Consider the following 23,176-nt stretch of genomic DNA (forward strand, 5'->3'; position numbering starts at 1 on the left):
ATACAAATGGGAAAGGTCTTAAAATCTTTTGACTTTACTTTTGGTTAGGACATGAATAAACTTAAGTGTCGCTTTTGGACGCTGTAATGTAACTACAAAGCGGAACTACCTGTGCTGCCCGGTAAGAATTTATCGAACACAACCAGCTATTGCTGTGCACGCGCAGTTGTGTGTTGACAGCTTAGTTAGCATAGCAATGGAGAAAACTTTAAACAGAACTGAATTACAATACCTGCATCCATGGGAAAGTGCCCAATGGCCATTGGCTGTAGAGTTTACAAGTCTTTTTACAACAGAGAAATTCCTGGTCATAGACTTCATAATTGTATTGACAGGTCACACCCGTTAGCCACTGCGCAATGCCTTCAAGTAGGGGACCGTCTTACAGTCCGCTTCAGTTATTTGCAGTCGGTCACAGTTAGTCATGCAGGGATCCAACGCCGGATTTAGGTTGAAAAAGTACGAAAGCTGTACTGCATACAAACAGGAAGGATTGTCTCAGGAGTGATTTGTTTGAGGATTCAAGGTAATTTTTATATTTTTCGTAACATGCATGCGTTTTGAAACAAAATAATCAATGGGAGAAATTAGCCGCTACAGCATTGGCAATATTTACATAATATAAAAGCTAACTGCCCGTTTTTTTCCCCTTTTAACCAAGAATCGAGACCGTTTTTACGTCCATATCCATAAAGAATTCAGGGATTTAAACATTTATTCACAAGAACTTTCAACGGAAAAAACTGCTCGGTCAGCTTTGACGGCGATAGGTTTACATATGGTGGCTGCTAATTTCCTTACTGACTAGCCTCATAGTTCGCAATTTTTACTTAAAATAAATGCTACCTGCATGTTTTTTTGCTCTTTTAACCAAGATTTGAGACTGTTTTTACATCCATATCTATAAAGAATTCAGGGATTTAAACATTTATTCAAAATAATTTTTAACGGGGAAAGCTCTTTGTTTACATATGGCGGCTGCTAATTTTCTTACTGATTATCCTCATAGTTTGCAATATTTACGTAAAATAAATGCTACCTGCAACTTTTTGGCTTTTAACCAAGAATCAAGACTGTTTTACGTCCATATCTATAAAGAATTCAGAGATTTAAGCATTTATTCACAAGAATTTTCACCAGAAAAGCTCTGTTTACATATGGCTGCTGCCACATTGACTGACAGACTAGCATCGTACTTCGACATTTACGTAAAAAAAATGCTAACTGCACGTTTTTTTTTTTTTTTTTTTGCTTTTAACCAAGAATCGAGACTGTTTCACGCCCATAGCTATAGTAAAGAATTCAGGGATTTAAGCTTTTATTCACAATAATTTTCAACGGAAAAAGCTCTTTGTGTTTACACTCTGTCAGCTTTGACGGCGATAGGCCCCCTATGAATCGGCCCCACGCCCTTTCAGTACATTATGAAGTCTATGTCCTGGTGTTTTAGGTTAAGCATTTTGTATTGCAATGTAAAAGAGCTGTGAATAAATTAATATACTTGGCAAGTAATTCCGGGCCTCCAATTTTCCTTAGTCTTTTTTTTCTGGTATTGATGTGAAATGCGTCTCAAATTGTATTCATTACGGTCTTAAAAAAAAGTCTTAAATTTGGCTTGTTGAAACCTGCAGAGACCCTTAAATAACTCTGTTCAGATACCACAGTACACGTTTTGGACAAGAAAACGTTTATTACCGCAAAGACAAAAGTCACAAAATTGTAGGAGAGGAGCAACACTAAGAAGCTAGCCTGAGCTGAGATCTGAAATATTCAGAAAAAACAAACTACATGTGTCTTTTTGATAGTTTCTATAGTCAGCAATACGACACACTAAATCTTTATAAATATAAAAGTCCCCCGGTCGTCCTTGTTTTTATGCAAAATACAACAATACAAATCACCCTACACGCTCGTCAAATTGAAAAGATATATAAAGAAAACAACAGCACAGAGAAAAAACATGGAAATTGTGTGGCTATAATAGATATACATGATTAAACAAAGGCTGGATAGGGTGTATACATTGTAGCCCCAAAAATGCTAATCAAGACGAATAAATATACCTTCACTTGGGGATATTTACATTTTGTTTTAAATCTTGGATGAAATTAGGAAAAAAAAGCAAACAGAAAAAGCCTCCTGCCAAAATGCTTGTGCTTGCATTTTAAACGTGCTACAGATAAACTCACTACTAAGACAGTCCGATGGCACTTAAACATTCAAATACAAATCACAGCACCCCCCCGCCCCCCCCCCCAATAAAAGTCACCATCATTAGGAATTAAGGAAACAAAACAAAATGTTACTTACGGTGACTGATGTTCATAGTTCTGTACAATTAATTAAAAAGAGGCTTTGTCCACCACAACCATTAACTACCGTTTTGAATAATAAATAATAATCCCATGCTGCCTCGGGTTCCCATCGGCACAACAAAATGTCTATCGAGCGTGTCCATCTGTCGAGCTCGGGATGGGGCCGAGTTAAAGGCACTGGAGTCTTGCTGAGGGTCAAGTGAAGCTGCCTGTTGTCTATTTTCCTTTTTTTGTTTCAAAGTTTTTGTCGTCTTTCAAATATTAGATTTAAGCATTTTTTGCTTGTGAATTCTCAGCTCCTACAAAAACATTTTTTAGCGGCATCACAAGGAAATTAATTGCATTGGCAGCAATAACAACAAAAATCACCACCTGGCACTAAAGTGTATTGGGGAAAAAAATGAACTAAAGTTTCTAGCAGCACAGACCAAAAAGCACTTGATGATCCCCAAAGCACATCCATACGATTTGAAGAAAGCAAAGCCTTACTTTTTCTCTTCATGTCAGGCACAATTACAAGTTTACCATCGACGTGTTGTGGATTTATACAAGGGAGTTAAGATTTACATTGAAACAACTTAAAATCTCCCCTAAAATTTTGAGTAAGGCAATGATCTAGTGCGGTCCTATTTGACTTACTGTATATCTCGACCCCTTTCGACCAATTACAACAAAACAAATCAACAAAAGTCATACAGCGGCTCTTTCTGTAGTCGTTTTGCGGGGTCGTCGCTGATCTTAACTACACCACGGACTGTGTGGCACTGAGTCACACATAATAAATATCAATAAATACATATTAATTCAAAGAACTGTTTTCCTGTTAGGAGGATTATAATCTCAGTAGTGTCCGCAACATAGAAGGCTTTTAACAGTTCAAGTATAGATGGTACAGTCCACTTGCCTTTTTCCCTTTTCAGTCTACTTCACACAGCTACCTCGCAGAACAGCCACAATCAGAACAGAGCACATACAGTGTATGTACTGTAGTGTAGAAGCATTCTATATACTATACATATAGATCTAGATTCATATATCTCTTTGAATATCAGAAAATATCTACTTTTGGTCTGTTCTGTACAAAGATGACCAAAGACTGGTTTGATGGGTGTAAAAACAAAAACGAACGTATGAGAGTATGAGGTGCACGAAAACCAAAAGTGGATTTTCCTCTGTGCAGTACAGTGGTAACACTTTTGTGTGCGTGTGAAATAAGGTTTGGACAGACTGTGCGGCACAGGGGGCTGGCACCACTGGCTTGAGGTAGGGTGACTGATGGATGTGTTCCAACAACGCACAAAACAACCACACGCACATTAAAAAAGAGCAGAGCACAGCAGTCACGCGTTCCTGTTCTCTCACATGCTTCGCTTGAAATGGCCAAAGTGAGAATGCGACGATGAGCATCGACAAGGCAAGCGCGGGGGCAGGAAATAAAGCTGGAGTTAAGATGAATGTAGGGAAGGTGAATGCAGATATCGTACAGTCGAAAGTGAGGAGTGGGCAGAGGGAGGAAGGAGTGGGAGCAGGGGTGGTAAGGAGATAATGCGGGAGGTGGAGGGAAAAAAAAACCAGGAGTGAAGGGCTAACCACTGAGATGTGATTGAGAGAATTAAAGAGCTTAGTGGTGCTAATCTGGGCCAAAGCAACAGGCCACGTCTGAGGCGGCTTTTCGTCGGTCCAAACAGCCCAAATCCAAGCTCAAGTCACCAGAAAGCCGTCTCTGTGGATGGGACGCAGCCAAAGAAAATAAACCAAAGGAAGCGAGCCAGAAAGAGAGGGTGATGAGGGGGGACAAAAAAGTGGCGCCTTGGGGTATGTGGACTCTGATGAGAGCTGCATGTAAGGATAAGGCACTGTGATAAAGCCGAGGTACATTAAATCCCTGACATTCCTTCTGCTCCGTAACATGGCACAACATCTATTGGCTCGCCTTCAGCCACCCTTTTATCTATTTGTATTTTCAAATTGTTTTAGTCCTCCATGAGAGATTTGATTCAGACATAGAACAACAACAAAAAAAGGGGTGGGTGGTAGACGCGTCCAGGTTGATTTTATGATTACATGGACAAAGGCAAAGGTTACATACCGAGTGCATAATAGGCTAGCGGCAAGGATAGGGGCCTATTTTGTACAGCCTGGTCGTCCCAACGGTATCGCTTCTATTTACAAGAGTAGCAGCAGCAGCACACATATTCCTTAAGGTGGGGATTGGGGTCCGTCTCATATAGAGGGGATGAAAAAGCTTTATGATTCAGCTTGTGGTTCGAAGGCTACAGCTGGTCATACTCATAATGTACTGTGTGTCTACATACAATCCTTTTATAATAGTTGACGTAACTGAGTGATCCCCTAATAAAGCGACCGGAGGGAAATGATAGTTCCATAATTGACCTGTATGTCGAATTTTTGGCAACAATTTTGTCTGGTGGTGTGCAGTGACATTTTTCCCAAGTACATTACTCAGAATAAGTTAGGAATATGGCAAAGCCCTGCTATCGACATAGGACAGCGAAAGAGTCGAACCTGAAGAATGGACACTCCCTTTTAACCAAAGAATACAAATTTGATTTCCTTAAATAAATACTATTGTGTAAAAAAAAAAAAAAAAAAAAAAAAAAAAAAAAAAAAAAAAAAAGCCAACAAACTGGGATTTCCAAATATAATGGAAATACTGAATCGGAAAAGAACTGATACTTCTTTATAATGACCAAGATTTTTTTTTTCACAAAAAAGTGGGTCCAAAATGCAAATAAGCAGAGATTTTTAAGTAGAAGTGGGGGATCGTATATAAAAAAATGAAAAGGTGCAATTTCTGCATATCACCGTAATTGCAAAAATACACAAAATAATTGATGCTTAGAAACTTCACGAATAAGAGAATATTTTTCCCACTACATTTTCATATATATTACTCCGAAAAAATACGAATATGCTGGGCTTGGTGCAAAAAAACAACCCCCCCCCCAGAAAACAACAGATTGAGATAAATCACAAATTGGGTTCTAAGAAAAAAAAACACTATGCAGAGTGTTACGCAATATAAAATTAGGTTCTAAGGAAAAAAAAACCACTATGCAGAGTGTTACGCAATATAAAAAAATAAAATAAAATAAAAAAAGATTTCAAACAAAAATGGGCAAAATATGGAGGCTTCAGCAAATAAGGGGAACGTTTAAAAAAAAAAAAACAGCTAATAAGTGAAATTGTGAATGCAGAACTGGAAATATGTGGGGGCCTGTGGTATTGTGATTTTAGGTGAAATTTCAGGATCAACCCAAAATGCGCCACAGGTGTTCATTTGGTCTCTAAACTTTTGAATGCACTCAATTTTTCTTTTTGTGCAACAGTCACAAGTGTTCGATCAATAAATGGCCAATCCATTTTCTAGTTCAATTACAATTAGTATTTCAACAGTCTTTTTCAGTCATCATGCTATTTACATTTTGATCCCTCACAATGTGATCAAATGGCATCGAACCGGATGTTCTTAGAACACGTGGCTGTTATTTTAACATGTCATCAACAGGCTTCTCCTTGTTTAAAGAACAGATATAGTATACTTCATGTTTATCCTGAAATTTCACCTGCAAACCAAATATTCCAAACTCTCTGAGAAAATTGTATATGCCCTGCCTCAATAGAGGTTGGGAAAACACAGCGCTGTTATTTTAGCTCAACAACACAAAGATAGCACCATGAGTTTTTGGGTTCTACTAATCATGAGTACATCTACAGTATATACAGCGGGTCACATTTGCGCTCACAGACATCAGTAGTAGAAAGTTGATTTTTGTTAGACCCTGTGTTTAGTGTTACTCTACCTTCTGGCAAATTCTGCAATGACTTAATGCAGGATGCAAGGTTTGGAATAGAAAACAGCATCCCCCTCATCCAGTGTTGGACCCAAGTGCAGACGGACAGACGTAAACATGACAGCCGGTGGATATGTTGGGAAAGCAAGACAGGCTCGGGCACCGGCGTCAAACTGGGGCATAGTTGTTGCCTGTGGCGCCGCAGTGGCGGATGGTCGGAGTGCTGGGCGAGGGGGTAGGGATGTGCTCGCTGTGGTCCCGGGGGGGCTGCGGCAGTGACTGTAGTACGCTTGGCTGAACCACACCGACTACTGGGTGGGATCCGTCTTCCACAGAACCCACCTGGATCACCTGGATTACTTCGTTCTCTGACTTTTCACGTTTAGCCAAAGGCTCCCCCGACTCCTCGGGCTCTTCGTCTAAATCGCTGTCCATGCCACTTGTTTCATCTACAGAGGGGGTAAACAATGTTTTTTGTCTTCTCCTGGACTCCTGCCAGTTTAAAAACCAAACAACTAACAACAACCGAGACTAGAAAATGTGAAAAGAGTCACACAACCAGACTGGGTAAGACTGCAGTTGCCAATTTTAGTACTTGACTTTTGACGTTCAATAAAATAATTTTGCACAATTTGATCAGCTCACACAGAGTCCTGTACTGCATCTATTGCCAAGCTCAAACTACACGATTTATCACTCCCGACAATCACTGTCACAACTCAAAAGACATGGTGTCATGAATAGTCTTGGAATGGATCAGTGTAGAGACGAAAAGACCAGAGCCTGTCTGATCATCATGTAAGCTGCGAGCGCAGTTTGACAGCAAACGTCGTCAGGAGGCGAGACAAGACGCTATCTTCGTTAAAGTTAAATACATATACAGTGGTACCTCGACATACGATCACTTTGACACACGATCTTTTTGACATCTGAGGTAAAATTTGACTTGCCGTTTGTTTCTACATCCGAAGACATGCTTGAAACAAGACGACATGACAGCACCGCAGACGAACGCACGGCAGATTTTCTTGTGTGAGAAATCAACACAGGTTTCAAAAAGGTTGGTATAGGTGGTGAAACAAAGAAAAAGGTGACGCTTACCTTTTAAAAGAAGATGCAAATTATAGAAAATAACTGGGCGTGGGGTGTGCATCCGTGAACTGGCTCAACAACACATCTCCACGGTCCTCCTCTGACCACCGTTCGCCAGTCTTTACAAGTTAAGCCGACAATTATTATTGTGGTAACATCGCCAAAGAAATCGCTAGCTTCGCCACGTTTTTATCATTTATTTCACAACTTATTCAACACAAAACGCCTACTGTCTGCCGCAGGGGTCGTGTTAACCGAATATTTTCCGTCGTTGACCGTTTTTTTAAAACGGTGACGGAAAAAACTGAAGTCCATCCGTCATTTTGACAGGTTGCAATTCACACCCCAGACCACAGGATGGCGAGTGAGCATATTAATTAGCGATTGTCTCTCTTGATGAAGGTCGTTGGCCTTACTCGGAAAAATGTCCGAACTAGCATTCAGGTGTAGCAAACACGGAAACGTTAGGAAGCTTTGGAGAGCATTGTCTAAGGCTACGTTCATTCTACAGGTCTTAATGCACGAATCCAATTTTTTCGTGTTTTTCCGACTCGAGTCAGGCATTAACTTGATGGTCTGAACGGGACAAGTCGCATAGAAGTGGACCATTTCAAATCCGATGTGGGTCATTTTTGTATGTGGTTCAAATCCGATCTGGGCCACATTTTTCCAGACTGTCGCGGCGGTCTGTACCGTCCAGTGTCCCAAATCCGATTTCAGCTGTGCGTTATTAGCGCCTAGCTTGCAGTGAACACGGCTTTTGGGGAAGGGCCGGGCTTGACAACAGTCATAAAAAAATAAAAATGGGTTGAGGATAAGCATGAGAATGATCGGTTTTCTCTCTGCTCTATGTGAGCTATATTTCAACATTTCCTACACGGCCGAGAGTCGGGAGAGGGGTCTGGCTGCAGCCCGTCTTGGAGAGTCGGGGCAAACTGCCCATATGTGTGTGTGACATGCACGGACAGTGCATGCATGCTTTCGATCCATATAAACTGTGAATATAAGCCTAAACAGGGATTATTTATGTCTGTTATTTGTCTCCTCCTTTTGAAAAGCAAAATATGATATCCCTGGAATGACGGATGACTTGTCATTTGTTTTGATGCTTCTGCGCACCGGCGCGTGTCGGACTGCGAATTAGAGCGCATGCGTAATACTTGAATGGTCTCAATGGACAAAAGCAGTCTGAACGGGCCAGCCAAAAAAACGGATATGACCCAAAAATCGGATTTGTGCATTGAGACCTGTAGTATGAACGTAGCCTAATTGAATGAGCAGGGACAAACAGCTTGGAGTCAGAAGTACGTGCGCTATTCTCAAACCTGAATGCACCCCGAGTCTTGGATGACAAATCAACAGAGCAGAGAGTAGACACAACATGGCTGGTAGTTTCTTCAATTTATTCAGAGTTGAGTAAGTAACGCATCGCTTTTGACCAACACTGCTATTGAATATGTCATTATTATCATTTAAAAAATTTAAGTGACGGGTAAAAATAGATTATGACCGGATTTTTATGACCCTGTCAGTCAAAATGACAGACAACGAAAAAGTCTAGCGCAACCTCTGGTCTGCCGCAATTGACAGTGTTCTCAAGAAAACATTGAAAGTGAAACTCTCAAGCTCACCGTTCTTTGTCTCTGACAAGTCAGCCACGCGTTGCGTTCAGGAACAGCAAAAAAATGTGCCATATTAGAACCCGATTCGTTACATAATTACAGGAATTATTATTATATTATTATGATTTTTATTTATAATTTATTTGTTTTGCTATGTGTAATTGCCATTTGTAATAGTACCAGCAGTATCTATTAAGGATTTAGTGTAGGTTTTTGGGCTGTGGAACGAATTATTTGAATTATAATGTATTCCTATGGGAAAATCCGGCTCGACATGTGACCATTTCGACTTACAAACAAGGTCCTGGAACGAATTAACTTCGTATGTAGAGGTACCACTGTATGTATAAATGTAATACACCATATAAATTGTGTATCGACTATATGTAGGATACTACTATCAGTGTTGTTTTTGGCGGCCCTTTTAATTTTCGTCTTTGTCTTTTGGACGATAATACTTATTAGTCTTAGTCATTTTAAAATGTGCTTGTCTTTGTCTAGTTTTAATTGACGTTTACTCAGTATTTTCGTCTGTAAAATTCAAAGTTTCACTCCAAAAATACATTGAAAATAGGTTTCCAATTATTTCGAATGAACATTGACAGACGGGCATATATTGTAGCATCTACAAATATATCACATGATAATACACACTCAGCAGGAAAACAGTAGATTAATTTCAATTAACTATACCCACCAGGACGCCATGAACTGTATGTAAAAAACAAAAAAGGGAGACTTTGAGAGGACGCTCGCCATTAACATTTGCCATTAGCCTACGTGAATGCGATGCTAAAACTGCAAGTTACATTTAGTGTATGATGATCGCTCATAACAGACCTTTAAGGCTAAAGCAACTTTGCATATTTTGTCTTGCCAAGATATGTAGACAAATCTTACCATGCGTCTCAAAACAAGCAATGGTGAGACTGGCGAGGACACAACCAGACATTGCCACGAGGCAGGCAAGCTAAACTTAAAATGTCACACATTGTGAACATGTGACAGAAACTATGGCGCATTTTCCTCCCGTCAGACAAAAACTTGCATTCGTGTCATTATGTTTTAGTCTTCCAAGACAAGTTATTAGCTCGTTATCGTCTCGTCATGAAAAAAGTTGTTCATTCAGGAAATATTTTAGTTATAATCATCGTTGACGAAAACAACACTGACTACTATACTATTATATATACATTGTGTATCGAATTGTGGGTCAAGAATCGTGGTGTGACTCAAATTGTGAATTTTTGTACCTTTGCAACCCTATTGTCCATCCTCTAAACATGTATTGAGAAGGGACAATGTTTTTTGTTGTCACTTTGTCTTCACCAAAGCCTAGCGAGTTGGAGTGGGGTGCAGTGTGTGGGCCTGCAAAATTGTGGGATACAACTACAGATCCCTGTCAACAGGCACAATGGGCATCCATAAGTAAAGTAAAAAAAAAGTGCACGTCGGTCATCAAGTTATACTACTGGTCAACATTAAGCAACTACTGTGGGAGCATGCATATGGTCATGAGGCGTCGTAAGTGCCAGGTCAACAGTTCAGGAAAATGTCACACTACAAGAGGTGTTAATCACTCTTGAGACGCCGGCCATGACAGTCAACATTTCTGTTCGGGCTACAATCGTGTAGTCGGAGCTTGGCATAAACTTAATCCATTACTCTAAAACACACAAACACAAGCAAGATACGCCGACTTCATACCTTAGCTTTAGGATGGCGGAACTACGTACCTTTATCGATGTTTGTTAGCGAAAGGCTATTCAGGCTGTCAAACTGAAAATGGAAAACCACCAAAATTTGAATTGTTGGCTTCAAACATGTGGTGTAGACCTGTCTTGCCTCATGCTGAGTGGCATACCTCGCCCATGACGCCAATCGGCGTCTCTCCGGTAGCTTGGGCCACCCGGTGCTCTACTAGGTAGAACATGTATTCATCGTAGAGCAGGCGGATCAGGTGAAAAGAACCAAAGCTGGCAGCACTGCGCAGGGTCAGGTCCCTGATGACCATCGAACTAATGTGGGGAAAATAGAGTAACCAAAGTTTTTCTTGTGATTTACAAAAGCAGTTGTTTGTAAGCGCGCCCACCTGTAAAAGGACCATTTGAGTAGAAACTGCCGGGCAGCCTTTGGGAAGCTGGACCGCTGCTCGTAGGGCTTCAGCACTTGCGTGACCACGTTGTCTAACCAGGCCGCCCACTGCTCTAGAGAGCTTTGCTGCTGTAGGGTAGCTTTGAAATCCTGCTCCAAATGCTGAACCATGCCCTCCTCGCACTGGCACACCCACGACGCTTGCTCCTATTCAGATCAAGACTTAAATTACTACATGCTGGAGATGAATGTAAAAGCACCATGTGACATGATACCTACTTGTACGTTGGCAAAGTCGACACGGTTGAGGTCGCTAAGCATCTGGTTGATTTGAGACGTGTTCTGCAATACGGCGCGTGCCGCCTGAGCCAGGTGGTTCAGTGATGTGTATCTGCGTAGTGTTTGCGCAAAGGCACTAACAGCAGCAACCTGATTTGAAAAAAAAAGAGAGCACATACAGACCTGTGTTGGGATTAACCATGCTCTACTCTTTAGTTTCTTTTCACCTCAGTTGACATTGTCAACAACTACAAAATTTTATACCTTTACATGATTTGGTGGACTAAGACTTGCGAATTTGGGTTAGTTGAGGATATAATTTTTGGTCTCTGGCATTCAAGTCATTTGCGGGTCCGAGGTACCACTTTGCGGCCCAGGTGGGTGCACTAGATACATAGTGTAATATAAAACTAATAGTGGCAGGATTAGCTATCACATAGAAAAAAGTAGGATGTCAACTTATAAATAGTCACACGTGATTTGCCCTAACACTAAGTTCCCCACTAACCTACCTTGCACACTCACCTGACTCGATCACACACCTATCTGACCTATCTTCCCCCTTCTTACTCATCGTTTACTAGGTGCATCCCCTCCCCACATACTGTCCCCTCTGTAAGAGTAGTCGTATCATATAACAACACTATTTACCTTAGGTAGCATAGCCTATATATATTTATTGTTGTTTTTGTATCACAACTCCATGCACTTTCTCTCTTTTCCCCAAAAACCTGCGTCTGTCCAGTTGCATCCTCTGAATAAACAACACAATATAAACAACCACAATGGAGCAGAACTGTTAAACAAGATTCTTTCTTTCTGGAATGCACTTGATCGAAAGCTCTCCTACTCCTTTAAAAGGATGTCAAAGATGTACAAATGTGTCGGTTTCTCTCTGTAAATTGGGAGTTGTAGGGACAACTGGTAAAGAAAACGGCCACTTGACTACACTGCAGCCTAATGTGCTTGGTGAGTTACTATTTTCATTTTGCAAATAAAATTCGGAAAGCTGAATAAACTTGTATTTGGCTATTGGACACAGGAAAAATGATCAACCCTAGTGGGCCTTTCTCGAGTGAGACTGCCTATTGTTAATGGCAGACACACTACTGATGATGCCTCCAAAACTTCTGATATAGAATTGTTTGAATGCTCACTGCCAGCAATTCAAATGGATTGGAAGTTATGGCCGTCAATGGCAATGATGAATGAGTTAACATGTGATGACAGAGATGGAGTTCGTAGTGGGAGAACAGAAGGCTACCTTGGTCTGGATCATTCTCTGTGGAATCGCATTCATGGCATTATTGAGCCAACTTTCCAGGCTTTTGGCAAAATTGCGAATGGCTTGAGTCAAGGCACCTGTAAAGTCAATGGGAAATCAAAAATTTTGATGGCCATATTCTCAGAGACAGGAGGTACAATGTTAGGGTTCAGTGATTTCGGGCTTACTGGGAATGGGTCTCAGGACATCAGGGATGAGGATCTCCACGAGAGCCTGGTACATCAGATGGTCGCAGGTGCTCATCCACTTGAGCACAGCTTCGTGTCTGCACAGCGCCAGCAGCCGCAACTGCGGTAGTCTGGCTTCAATCTCACTTACACTGCTGTCAAATTGAATAAACACACTGCAACTTTCAGCAAACTTGTGAAAGTGGCAACCCTAGCAGTTTTTCCTCACCTGTTTTCTGTTACGGGGGCGCCCCCTACAGAGTTGAGAGGAGTATATCGCCAGAATGTTTGCCAAAGCTTCTCGATGAGACTAAACTGCAGGTTGATGACTACGTCTAGGATGGCCTGGGAACAAAATCAGGGGAATAGGCTTGCAGTGAAAAATGCTTACTTTAGTCTATTTTTTGCTGGATTTTGATAATTATGAGTGCAAGACAAAAAAAAAAAAAAAAAAAAACACATAGAAAAACTTTGATGGCTTGTTTGTGATTTCTCCAAACTGGGAGCAACAACATTATGATGAGAAAATTCTAAATTAAGTTGAAGCATTTTATAAAAAGATCCTACTGTAAAAACACACAACGTTTTAAAAGTGTGTATCGTGATAACATTCTATCATGTGTTCCTTGACTTCAGTCAGAAGACATTTGGAACGCGATGCAAGTGTTCCTGATAGAGAAACAATCTCAGATGTTACCATTGCAACAACTGAATATGCTCAGTTAAAAAATGGATTTCCTTTTTTCAGTCCTAAGTCTTTTTTTTCTGCTGCTAAAGAACTCCTGCTCCACTCTTAGTCATACTCCAGTTGTTGGTGATAATGCACAAATAAGCTGTTGAAGTATTTATTAGAGACTCATTGGCTGCCACTTGACATCGAAAGTAGTCCAATCCATTTAAATAGAGAGGGGCTGGCTGTCCACCCAATTCAAATGGATTAAACGGCCATAGCTGTCAATAGAATTATGAATATTTACCACATTGTGTGTCCCTAAATTGTTTTTATTTGCACCCCTAAAATCCTATGTCAAGGCCAGTGAAAGTCTGGATCCTGAATAAAGTATGTTAAAATATATACAGTACAACCATTGTACCTCACAATGCTCCCTGTAAAGTGACTGGAGGGCCTTGATGTCCTCTGGGCTGATGTTCTCTGGATTGTTCTGCCCCAGGTCCAGCTCAGCAAAGTTGGGGAGTGCCCGTGATGCGTCTATTGCCATAGTGACAGTTACATCGGTTAGTATGGCCATGAAAAGGATAGTTTTAAAGAGTTATGCCCTTTGATTTGATAATGTGACTGACCTAAGAACTGCTGATGGTGCTGACTCTGTGCGATGACAGTCTGCTCTGCTGCCCCCGGTTGGTTGTGGCCGCCACCTGAGTAGTTCTCTGTGGGGCTGGTGTCAAACTTCTGTACCGGTTTGAACCTTTAAAGATCAGAACTAAAGCTGAAACAATTACTCGAATAGTCCAAGTAACTCGATTTTAAAAATTGATCGAGGCATTTTCTCCGCTTCGAGGAATCGTTCAATTTTGCCAGCTCTAAGAATAACGTTTTGCCTGGACTACTTTTAATGCGGCACAATGCTCTGACGTCACGTGTGTAGAGGAAGAAGGGAGAGGCGGTGGATATATTGGATTCCAGCCACGCATGAATATAGAGGTAACGACGAAGAAGCTGACGAAAGCGAAGAGAAAGGCACCAAGAAAACGCAGAAAAGGTCAAAAGTGTGAGAGCATTTCAAGCTGGAGACCAAGGCAAACACAGTGTCATGCATTCACTGTAAGACAGCGCTTGCATAACACTACCCTTGCCCCGGGTACCCGCGGCCCTGCCGACGCTTCCGCACCCCCAGCCGGACCCCAGGACCGATGACCGCCCCCAAAACCCATGCCGGGCGCCACAGCGCAACCCGTAAGTCTAGCCCCCCGCTCCACCGAAGGCACCACATTTACTCCGAGAGCAGAGGAGCGATACTCGGTACAAGGTAAAATTTTGTTAACATAGTGCTAATAAATAAGATCAACATTATTGTACCTTGCTAACATAACGTTAACCCTGCGGAGGGCTAGGTTTCTATTATTTATGACTACTGTGTATGACTACTTCATACAGGCTTTATTTCATCTGTAAAAACACAGCGCTGCAGAGTGATGAGGGTGTAAAAAGAGAACATAATTAAGCTACCGGTAACTGTCAATTTTAGCTCAGTAGTCATTGATGATAAAACACCAAGTAGCACTGGTGCCTAATGTACAGCAGGCAACATACATTTATTTTAAACACTGCAAAAACTCAAAATCCTATCAGGACTAGACTAACTTAAAACTTAACTAGAACTTAAAAATAGCTTGACAAAAATGGGAATTCAATTGAAACACATGGGAAAAACACGTAACTTTTAGGTGATGTGTATTATCAAGCGTAATGACACTTATTTATTTATTTTTTTATAAGATCTTAAGTTTCTTGAGTGAAAGCAGTGAATTTGTTATTTTTTTTCCTAGTCACATCTGAGATGCAAATGTTAGCTGTTTTCAACAATGTACCGGAACATCTAAAAGACAATGATTGTCTAAAGATGGTTCAAGATTAGGTGAAATGTCATGTTTTCTCATGCATATTTATAATTGCTCTTTACCTAAAATATGTTTTATCCGATTACTCGATTAATTAATGGAATTTTCAGTAGAATACTCGATTACTAAAATATTCGATAGCTGCTGCCCTAATCAGAACACACATGACCGTTTTGAAAAACTGTGTGTATCTGAAAACCAGTCAAACTTGAGCATGTTCTTTTCTTTGCAATTAAAAATCAGACAAAGTGCGATTGTCAGACATCCAAAGGAACTGTCCTGGTGTGTGTAAAAGCGGATTTTTTTCCCCCTACCCGATTTGCTTAGAAAATGAAATGTTAAAGCTGTACAATATTTATGATAATGAAACCTTGTGCGTTTACCAGTTCCTCCAATAGCTACAGGTATGAATATCTTAAGACTAGTGGCGATCGGAACACCCAAAGATATGTGCTCTATTAGTATGATATAATTTTTGTGTATTCAGAACAGCGGATATGTGATGTATGAAGAAGTCAGTAGACTGCCTGGTTGTCAGTTATCTGTAAATTGGCCGATTGGAAGACCGGATGCGTGCCAATAGCATATGATTTGCAATATGCCGGCTTTGAGCTTTGAACATAATGTGGAACAGAAAAGCTGTGTGATCAATTAATCCAGCTTTACCTCTGTTTCTGTTGAACGGGCTGCTGTCTGAGGGCCATGTACTGCATGTCCTCTTGGAGTCTGTTGAGCGGGGAGTCAGGCTTTACACGTATACCATAGTAATGATATTTGGAGTTCCCCCTGTTAGCCAGAATCAGAATGTCACATGACAAGAATAGCCAGTAGGGAAAAGACGCAAAGGGCCTGCAAGAGGCGACCTTGTTCCGAGGCGCCTCGTGCGGAGTCCCATGAAGATGGAGCGGATGAGTTTGCCAAAGGAGGCTGCATTTACAGGGTCTAGCTTCTGCTCCTGGCAGTGGCGCAGGTAGTGATTGTAAAGGGTGGATCGTGGTAGACTCACACCCTCTGCCGTTTCATAGTTGTCCAGCAGCCACTGTAGCTATGGACAGCGATAGACACACAATGATTTCCAGTGAACAAAAATCTCAGTCTCTCAGTTTAGTGTCAACAATTATTCCTTAGCACTAGTTATTCCTTTTCTGTTTGCCAGGACTTTTGTGCCAACTTGAGAGCACAAAATTATGAGTAGGTTCCCAAGTAAAACAAAAAACAAAAATGTAAATTTCAGAATCGCGAACCCTGAATAGTGAGGGGTTCTGTGCCCTTAGGAAGGTTAATAACACAAAAAAAATCATCAGTGTGTGATCAAAAAGAACCTGAAAGCAAATGAGCAAAAAAGGCAAGCAGCCTATCAACCTTGGAATGCATGGAGATGACAGAGGCAGAGAGGCAAAAGAGAGCACGAGTTCAGCGAAGGACAAGGTTCAAGCGGAAGGCACAGCATTGCAACTTACATGGCTGTTGAGCAGCGAGCTTCTCTGACTGGATAAACCCTCAGATTTTTGGAGCGTCTCAATCGCCATTTCAATCTGACAAAACCACCAAGCACAGGACAACAAAATGTAAGAAGAGGGAAACAAAAAAATGACAGGAAGGTAAAATAAACAAATTAACAGTTAGAAGCCGGTGGCTTAGCTCAAGAGACTCTAGGAAAGACATCAGAGCAAGCACTAGTAAACCCAAGCAGAGCAGAACTAAAAAATAAAAAGGTGCAAGTCCAAAACCAAGAATACTTAATTTGTTTGTGGTAGTTTGATTCTAAAAGAGATGCTTGTGGCATTTCATTTTTCATTCTAGTGAATGAAGTGAGTGAACCTCCAAAAATAATAATACTACATAACATTTAACATTCCAATATATAAAATAGTTCAACTTTTGAACCATTAAAATGCGTGAACCTTTGATAATGTTCTTACTTATTAGGACGTACTCATTTCTAAATTTGCTTAGATAAGACAGGGAATGAAACTGAGGATGTCAAAGTGTTAACCTAACAACAGACCACTTGCAAAGGACCAAACCTTCCAGATTTCATTGTAACAAGTATGACTATGACATGACTCCCCAGGTGTTTAATAAAAAAGAATGATGTAAAAATTGCATGTCATTTTGTAGAGGCTGTTTGCATAAACATTACTGGTAGTGGCACAACCTATATCACCAATTTTGCGTGAAGATTTTCCAAAACAAATTACAGTGGTATGAAAACGTCTAGCTGCTCTTCACAGAGAGTAAAGAATCATTGATTTATTCACCTTTCAGTTCCATACCACTTATTCTCACGAGGGTCGTGCTGGCAGAGGTGGGTAGTAACGCATTACACGTGCTACGCTTTATTTACTTGAGTAACTTTTTGAGAAAAATTTACTTCTAAGAGTAGTTTTACTAAGCCATACGTTTTAATTTTACTTAAATAGATTTGTGAAGAAAAAACGCTTCTCTTACTCAGCTACTTCTGGCTACACATGTCATTACATTTTTCCTCTTTATTGTACACATTAGATTTATTCATTTATTTAATTTTTTTGTGCCAGCAATGCCAAGTAGCTGTAGCAGCTGTAGTAGTAGCAAGTACCTCTACCGATTTCACCAATGAGACGTTGCAGCAATAATGACATGACTCCATTTTACAAATCAGACGCCAGCTTGCCGCTCTATCTTCACACCAGCCTGTTCAATCATGTGGTGTCTTTAACGCACCGTAAAAAATGAAGTATTTGATATAAGGCACTGCCCTCAACAGGACTCGAAAGCGCGGATTTCAATCTTCCTCTCAGTTTTTTTTTGGCACCGACTGACCACGGACAACCGGAAATATGACACTTTTAATTTCAAAATGGAAATTGTGAAGGAACTCTTCACTATTCAAACTCGGAGCTATTTCCTCCACCAGGCAGTCATGCTCTTTAGCTGAATAATGCTTCATTTATGTCATTTTTTCTCTCTCATTGGATACTTTTTTACTTGTACTTGAGTACCTTTCTGGAAGGCTACTTTTACTTGAGTAATATTATTTTGAAGTAACGCTTCTCTTACTGGCGTAAAAATTTTGGCTACTCTAACCACCTGGTGCTGGAGCCTATCCCAGCTCACTATGGGCACTAGGCAGGCAACACCCTGAATTTGTTGCCAGCCAATCGCAGGCCAAAACGAGACAAACAACCGGTAAAGAATCAATTCCAGTTCTTATTGTTACGACCTACGTGCGTTTTCAAACTTTTATTTTCAGATGTATGTTGCTTAAAGTGTTATCACAGTACAATGTGAATTGAGTGCACTGCCACTATACAGCACTGTATGAGGAATTTTTGCTTGCAATTCAATGTGAAAAAAATAACAAAACAGCTCAATATACATTAAAATAAAAACTCATATCTCAAAGCACCACCATTGAAGTACAGTGGTACCTCTAAATACGAAGTTAATTCATTCCAGGACCTTGTTTGTTAAGTAGAAATGGTCGTACGTATGTCAAGCGTGATTTTAGAATATATTATAATTCCTTTAATTCGTTCCACAGCCCTAAAACCTACACTAAATCCTTGATAAATACTGCTGGTAATATTACAAATGGCATTTTATACATAGCAAAACAAATTACAAATAAAAATTGGATTAATATTATAACAATTTCTGTCTTAATGTGATGAATCGATTTCTAATGTGGCGGACGTTTTTTGCGTGCTGTACCTGGACGCAGCACGTTGCTGACGTGCTAGTGAGATAGTAAAATCTCTACCGTACTCCCTCTCTCTTTTAATTTTTTGTTGCTGACGTCAACTGTGGCGGACAGTAGGCGTGTTGTGTTGCACAAGTTGATGGAATAAATGATTAGAAACCTGACGAAGCTGGCGATTTCTTCGGTGATGTTACCACAATAATAATTGTCACATTAACTTACAAAGACTGGCAAACGGATGTCGGAGGAGGACCGTCGTGATCGACATTCTACGGCCGTACAGTCGAGCCAGTTCACGGATGTGTACACCACGCTCATATTTTTCAATCACTTCCATAATACTTTTGTCACCTTTATCCTTTTTCACCACCTGCATTAACCTTGGAACCAGTGTTTTCTCTCACAACAAAATCTGCTGTGCGTCCGTCTTCCAGAAAAACAAAGAAGCTGCGGCACTGTCATAAATAGTCGTATTTCGAGCATGTCGTCAAATGTAGAAACAAATGGAGAAGCAAATTTTACGCTGGATGTCGAAAAGATCGCGTATCGAAGCGATCGTATGTCAAGGTACCACTGTATATAATAATTGTACCTATCAGACAAGAACACTTTAGAGGTGACTTTAAAGAGAAGTGAGGAAGCCAAAGGTCGTGATCATTAGACTACTTACAGTTGCTGGGGAGGCCCTTGCAGTCTGGGCAGTAGGGTGGGCGCTGGCGTTGTCCATGAGGTAGGCCGTAGAACCACTGCCGATTACCTGACCTCCTGCCAGGCCCATACTCATGCCCCCGCTAGCCCCACCACCGTTATTGCCCATACCATGGGAAGTGACCACCGTGGACACTTGGGATGAGCTCCCCTGCGTGTCGAAGTAACTCCCGCCGCTGTTCTGGCTGTACAGCTGTGGCTCAGAGTAAGAGTAGCTTCTTCTGTTTTGGGAGACAGTAAAATGGAGGGATATTTTTACTTGAGGGCTACAAGAGCCAGGTGACTGGCAGGGGTGGAAAGTAATAAGTCCATTTAGTCCGTGTTAAAATCGAATACCGACTAACTAACCAAAAACTGCCAATTACGGTGCGCTTCATGATAAGTGGGGCCGGAAAGCAAAAAATGTAGGTGACATCTCCCAATTCAATTTTAGACCCATCCAAAAACATCTAGGCAAAAATCCAGAATAAATAGAGTTCCTGGCTATAACTCAGATTCAGCACAGAATTGCTCTCAGCTTGTGAACATGTTTTCAGCACTTATATTCAAACACATTCAAATATTTTTCATTTATTTAGTGGTAAATCATCAAAATAACTGGACAGTCTCTTTAATAGGTTATAGTCGGCGGAGAGTCAGATATGCTCATCAAAAGAGCCAGATATGGCTTGTGAGCCTTATGTTCCCTACCCCTACCCCTTAGAAAGAAACAGTTACCATCATTTAATATCAAATGATTGAAAAAATAAACAAATATTGACATCTTCTCATTTTAAGGAAAAAAATTACAGCAATTGAGCCAGAATAATGAATGGAGCAGGCCATACCATGCCTACCACTGTCCAAAATAAAGTTTATTTTTTCTTCTTCTTCTTCTTCTTTTTTTTTTTTTTAACTCAATACAGCTGTCCTGCAGCGGATTGTGAACACACCTGGGAGGATCATTGGGGTACCACTCCCCTCCCTACAGGACAAACACTAGGCGCCTCGCCCCTCAGAGCCATCACAATTGTTAAAGATGTAAGCCACCCAAAACACGATCCGTTCAGCCTCTTGCCCTCTGCAAGGAGGTACATGAGCCTCTGGTCCTGAACCACCAGACTCACCAAAAGCTTCTTCCATCAAGCTGTGAGAATGCTGAACTCTCCTCACCCTCAGCTACAGTCTGTAGTAGCAGTAGGTTAGGAACACCTCTACCTGGCCACACCTCTACATTTATTTCTCAACTTTGGACTTATTGTTATTTATACAAATAAACTACCCTTACAAGTCTTACTGCTTTGATGCACACTGCAGCACAGTTTTGAGATTTTATTCATCATCGTAGATTTGACGTTTCTGTTTTTAATGTCTGGCCTGCCTTTGTTTTGTCTGAGAATGGGAGGAACACAATTTCGATTCTATTATATGGCATCGTACATGTGGGGAATTGACAAATAAAATTTTAAATCTTGAGTCTTGTATGAGCTTGTGAATGATTTAGTTATTTTAGTGTTATGGGGCAAGTGTTTGCAAGTGACACCAGAACAGTCACTCTGTGCGTGCGTGATTGTGATCCAGTTTGTACATGCGTGTCCATGCAATTGGTGGTTAGTGTGAGAGAGGGGGTATGTGGGGCTGTGTGTGTGGGTGTGTGAGAGAAAGAGAGCGACAGAAAGAGAGAGTCAGTGAAAGAGACAGAGAGAGAGAGAGAGTTGGCGACTCGTTAGCGTGTCCGCCTTAGCAAGCATTAACCATAGCTCTTGAAGAAGGAAAAAAAACAGGAGGTCTACTTCTGGTCATGTTCAGGTGACTGCACGCTATGGAGCACAAACGCACTCTGACTGCCACCACCATGTGCTTGTGACATGAATGGAAGGGCGAGGCGAGCCGATAGGCTGCCAAGACACTCTCTCCCTGCGCGTGTGTGCGAGTACGTAAGAAGTAGAGGCCTGACTCACATGTTGCCGTTGGTATAAACGCCACTGTTTTCCTCTACGTACTGCACCTGCGGTGGGTAAACATGCTGGACCTGTTGAACAGTCTGTGTCTGGAATGTAATTGCCAAAAAAACATTAAAGATCCTGACGTCGATGAATGCGGCCGTTGGTGTTCACATAGTGGTGGCGGTACCTGTTGCTGGACAGGCAGCTGCTGGGTGGAGCTGGCAGGCTGGACAGGCACGTTGGTCTGAATAGGGACGGTGGAGGTGGAGTCTGCGCCAGCTTCAGGGGTCTGCATGGCGCCTGAGGACACAAAAAATGTGTGCTGTAATGCTCATAGTATGTATTTGCAACCATTCTACAAGTAGGATTCACATTTGCCTAGTTGGGTGCTGAGTAGGAGTGGGAACCTCTTGGTACCTCACGATACGTTACGATTTGCGATACAAAGCTCACGATAACGATGATCTGACGATACGATTATCGATACATTGGTCAGGAAGTCACTCTAGGATATTCTACAAACAACTAATCAACAGAAAAACAAGTTTCTGCTGTGAATTAGAATGAGTTTATCACTAGTATGCGTCCAATCCATTTGAAGCAGGAGGGTCGCAGCGAATGAACGATCATTTGCTGCCATCCCTCCCACTTCGTCTATGGCCGTCAGTGGCAGCCAATGCCAATGTTGGGCCATTTAAAGTCATTTACCTGTTGATTTTCAGTTACTTCTTGTTGGTTTTGGGGAATTTTATGGGTCACTTTCTGTTTATTTTGAGTTACAGAACAGGAAGTGACCTGGGAATCACCCAAATGAATAGGCAGTGACTCAAACTCAACAGGAAATTACGTGTAAATGCCCCAAAATGAACAGCAAGTGACCTGTAAATGCCCCGAAAATCAGACCGAATGAATGTGAATGCTCTGGTTTTGAATGAACGAACGTTCCCAGTCTAAATGGATTGGGAGTCGAGCACAGACAATGGCAGCCTTAGAGTTTACTGAGACACTATTATGGTGGAAGATTTTTTTTTTTAAAAACATTGAAGCATTTTAAAACGATATCTCAATTCTTGACAGGAGCATATCGATAACCTTTTGGGATACAAAGTATCACGATATATCACCATTTCGATATTTTGTCACACCCTAGTGCTGAGAGGGATGGGCTGAGGATTGCTTGAAAGCAGGTGCCTCGCCGATCTAGTCTGCACACATGGAATCTGGCGTTCGGCATATGAAATATCTGCTGGAGGGTAAGGAGCCTGAGCTTGTTGGCTTTGTTGGCCTTTATTGACGTTTTTATCCAGTGTGTAACAGCATAAAGATAAAATTAAACAAGATTCTTTCTGCTGGGATACACTTCGACAAAAAGATTACAATTAAGTTATGGGTACCGTCATTTTTGTCCAAGCCTACTTTATTAGTTTTTTAAAAATACAATTCCTTTGAACAAAAAAAAAAAAAAATCTAATGATGGCTGATTTTGGTTGTTCGATTTTGAAGAATTAAAAAATATTATTGTTACTTCTGTATGTTTCAGATATTTTTCAGTGACCATTGTGCTTTTTTTCCCCTATTAACACAGGGGTAGCAACAATCTTGTCCATGT

General features: G+C 41.1%; 1 protein-coding gene across 4 annotated transcripts in view; it reads right to left on the bottom strand.

The window, feature by feature from the left end:
- Positions 1 to 4,961: 4,961 nt before the first annotated feature.
- rfx3 (regulatory factor X, 3 (influences HLA class II expression)) overlaps positions 4,962 to 23,176 on the bottom strand; it is a 35,480-nt gene continuing 17,265 nt past the window's right edge. For 3 of the 4 annotated variants that reach the window (XM_057819778.1, XM_057819779.1, XM_057819780.1), the window contains 16 exons: positions 21,755 to 21,867; positions 21,583 to 21,671; positions 19,605 to 19,863; positions 16,710 to 16,784; positions 16,113 to 16,294; positions 15,916 to 16,035; positions 13,972 to 14,096; positions 13,764 to 13,879; positions 12,899 to 13,014; positions 12,670 to 12,824; positions 12,482 to 12,579; positions 11,218 to 11,367; positions 10,937 to 11,145; positions 10,709 to 10,862; positions 10,581 to 10,623; positions 4,962 to 6,579 (listed from right to left, as the gene is read on the bottom strand). In XM_057819778.1, coding sequence (XP_057675761.1) covers positions 6,299 to 6,579; positions 10,581 to 10,623; positions 10,709 to 10,862; positions 10,937 to 11,145; positions 11,218 to 11,367; positions 12,482 to 12,579; positions 12,670 to 12,824; positions 12,899 to 13,014; positions 13,764 to 13,879; positions 13,972 to 14,096; positions 15,916 to 16,035; positions 16,113 to 16,294; positions 16,710 to 16,784; positions 19,605 to 19,863; positions 21,583 to 21,671; positions 21,755 to 21,862 — 2,280 coding nt within the window. In that variant the 5' untranslated portion in view covers positions 21,863 to 21,867 and the 3' untranslated portion in view covers positions 4,962 to 6,298. The remainder of the gene's footprint in view (positions 6,580 to 10,580; positions 10,624 to 10,708; positions 10,863 to 10,936; positions 11,146 to 11,217; positions 11,368 to 12,481; positions 12,580 to 12,669; positions 12,825 to 12,898; positions 13,015 to 13,763; positions 13,880 to 13,971; positions 14,097 to 15,915; positions 16,036 to 16,112; positions 16,295 to 16,709; positions 16,785 to 19,604; positions 19,864 to 21,582; positions 21,672 to 21,754; positions 21,868 to 23,176) is intronic. The other variant, XM_057819781.1, reaches the window with a different exon arrangement.

Source organism: Corythoichthys intestinalis, chromosome 17 (assembly GCF_030265065.1).
Source record: "Corythoichthys intestinalis isolate RoL2023-P3 chromosome 17, ASM3026506v1, whole genome shotgun sequence".
NCBI classification, from domain to species: Eukaryota; Metazoa; Chordata; class Actinopteri; order Syngnathiformes; family Syngnathidae; genus Corythoichthys; species Corythoichthys intestinalis.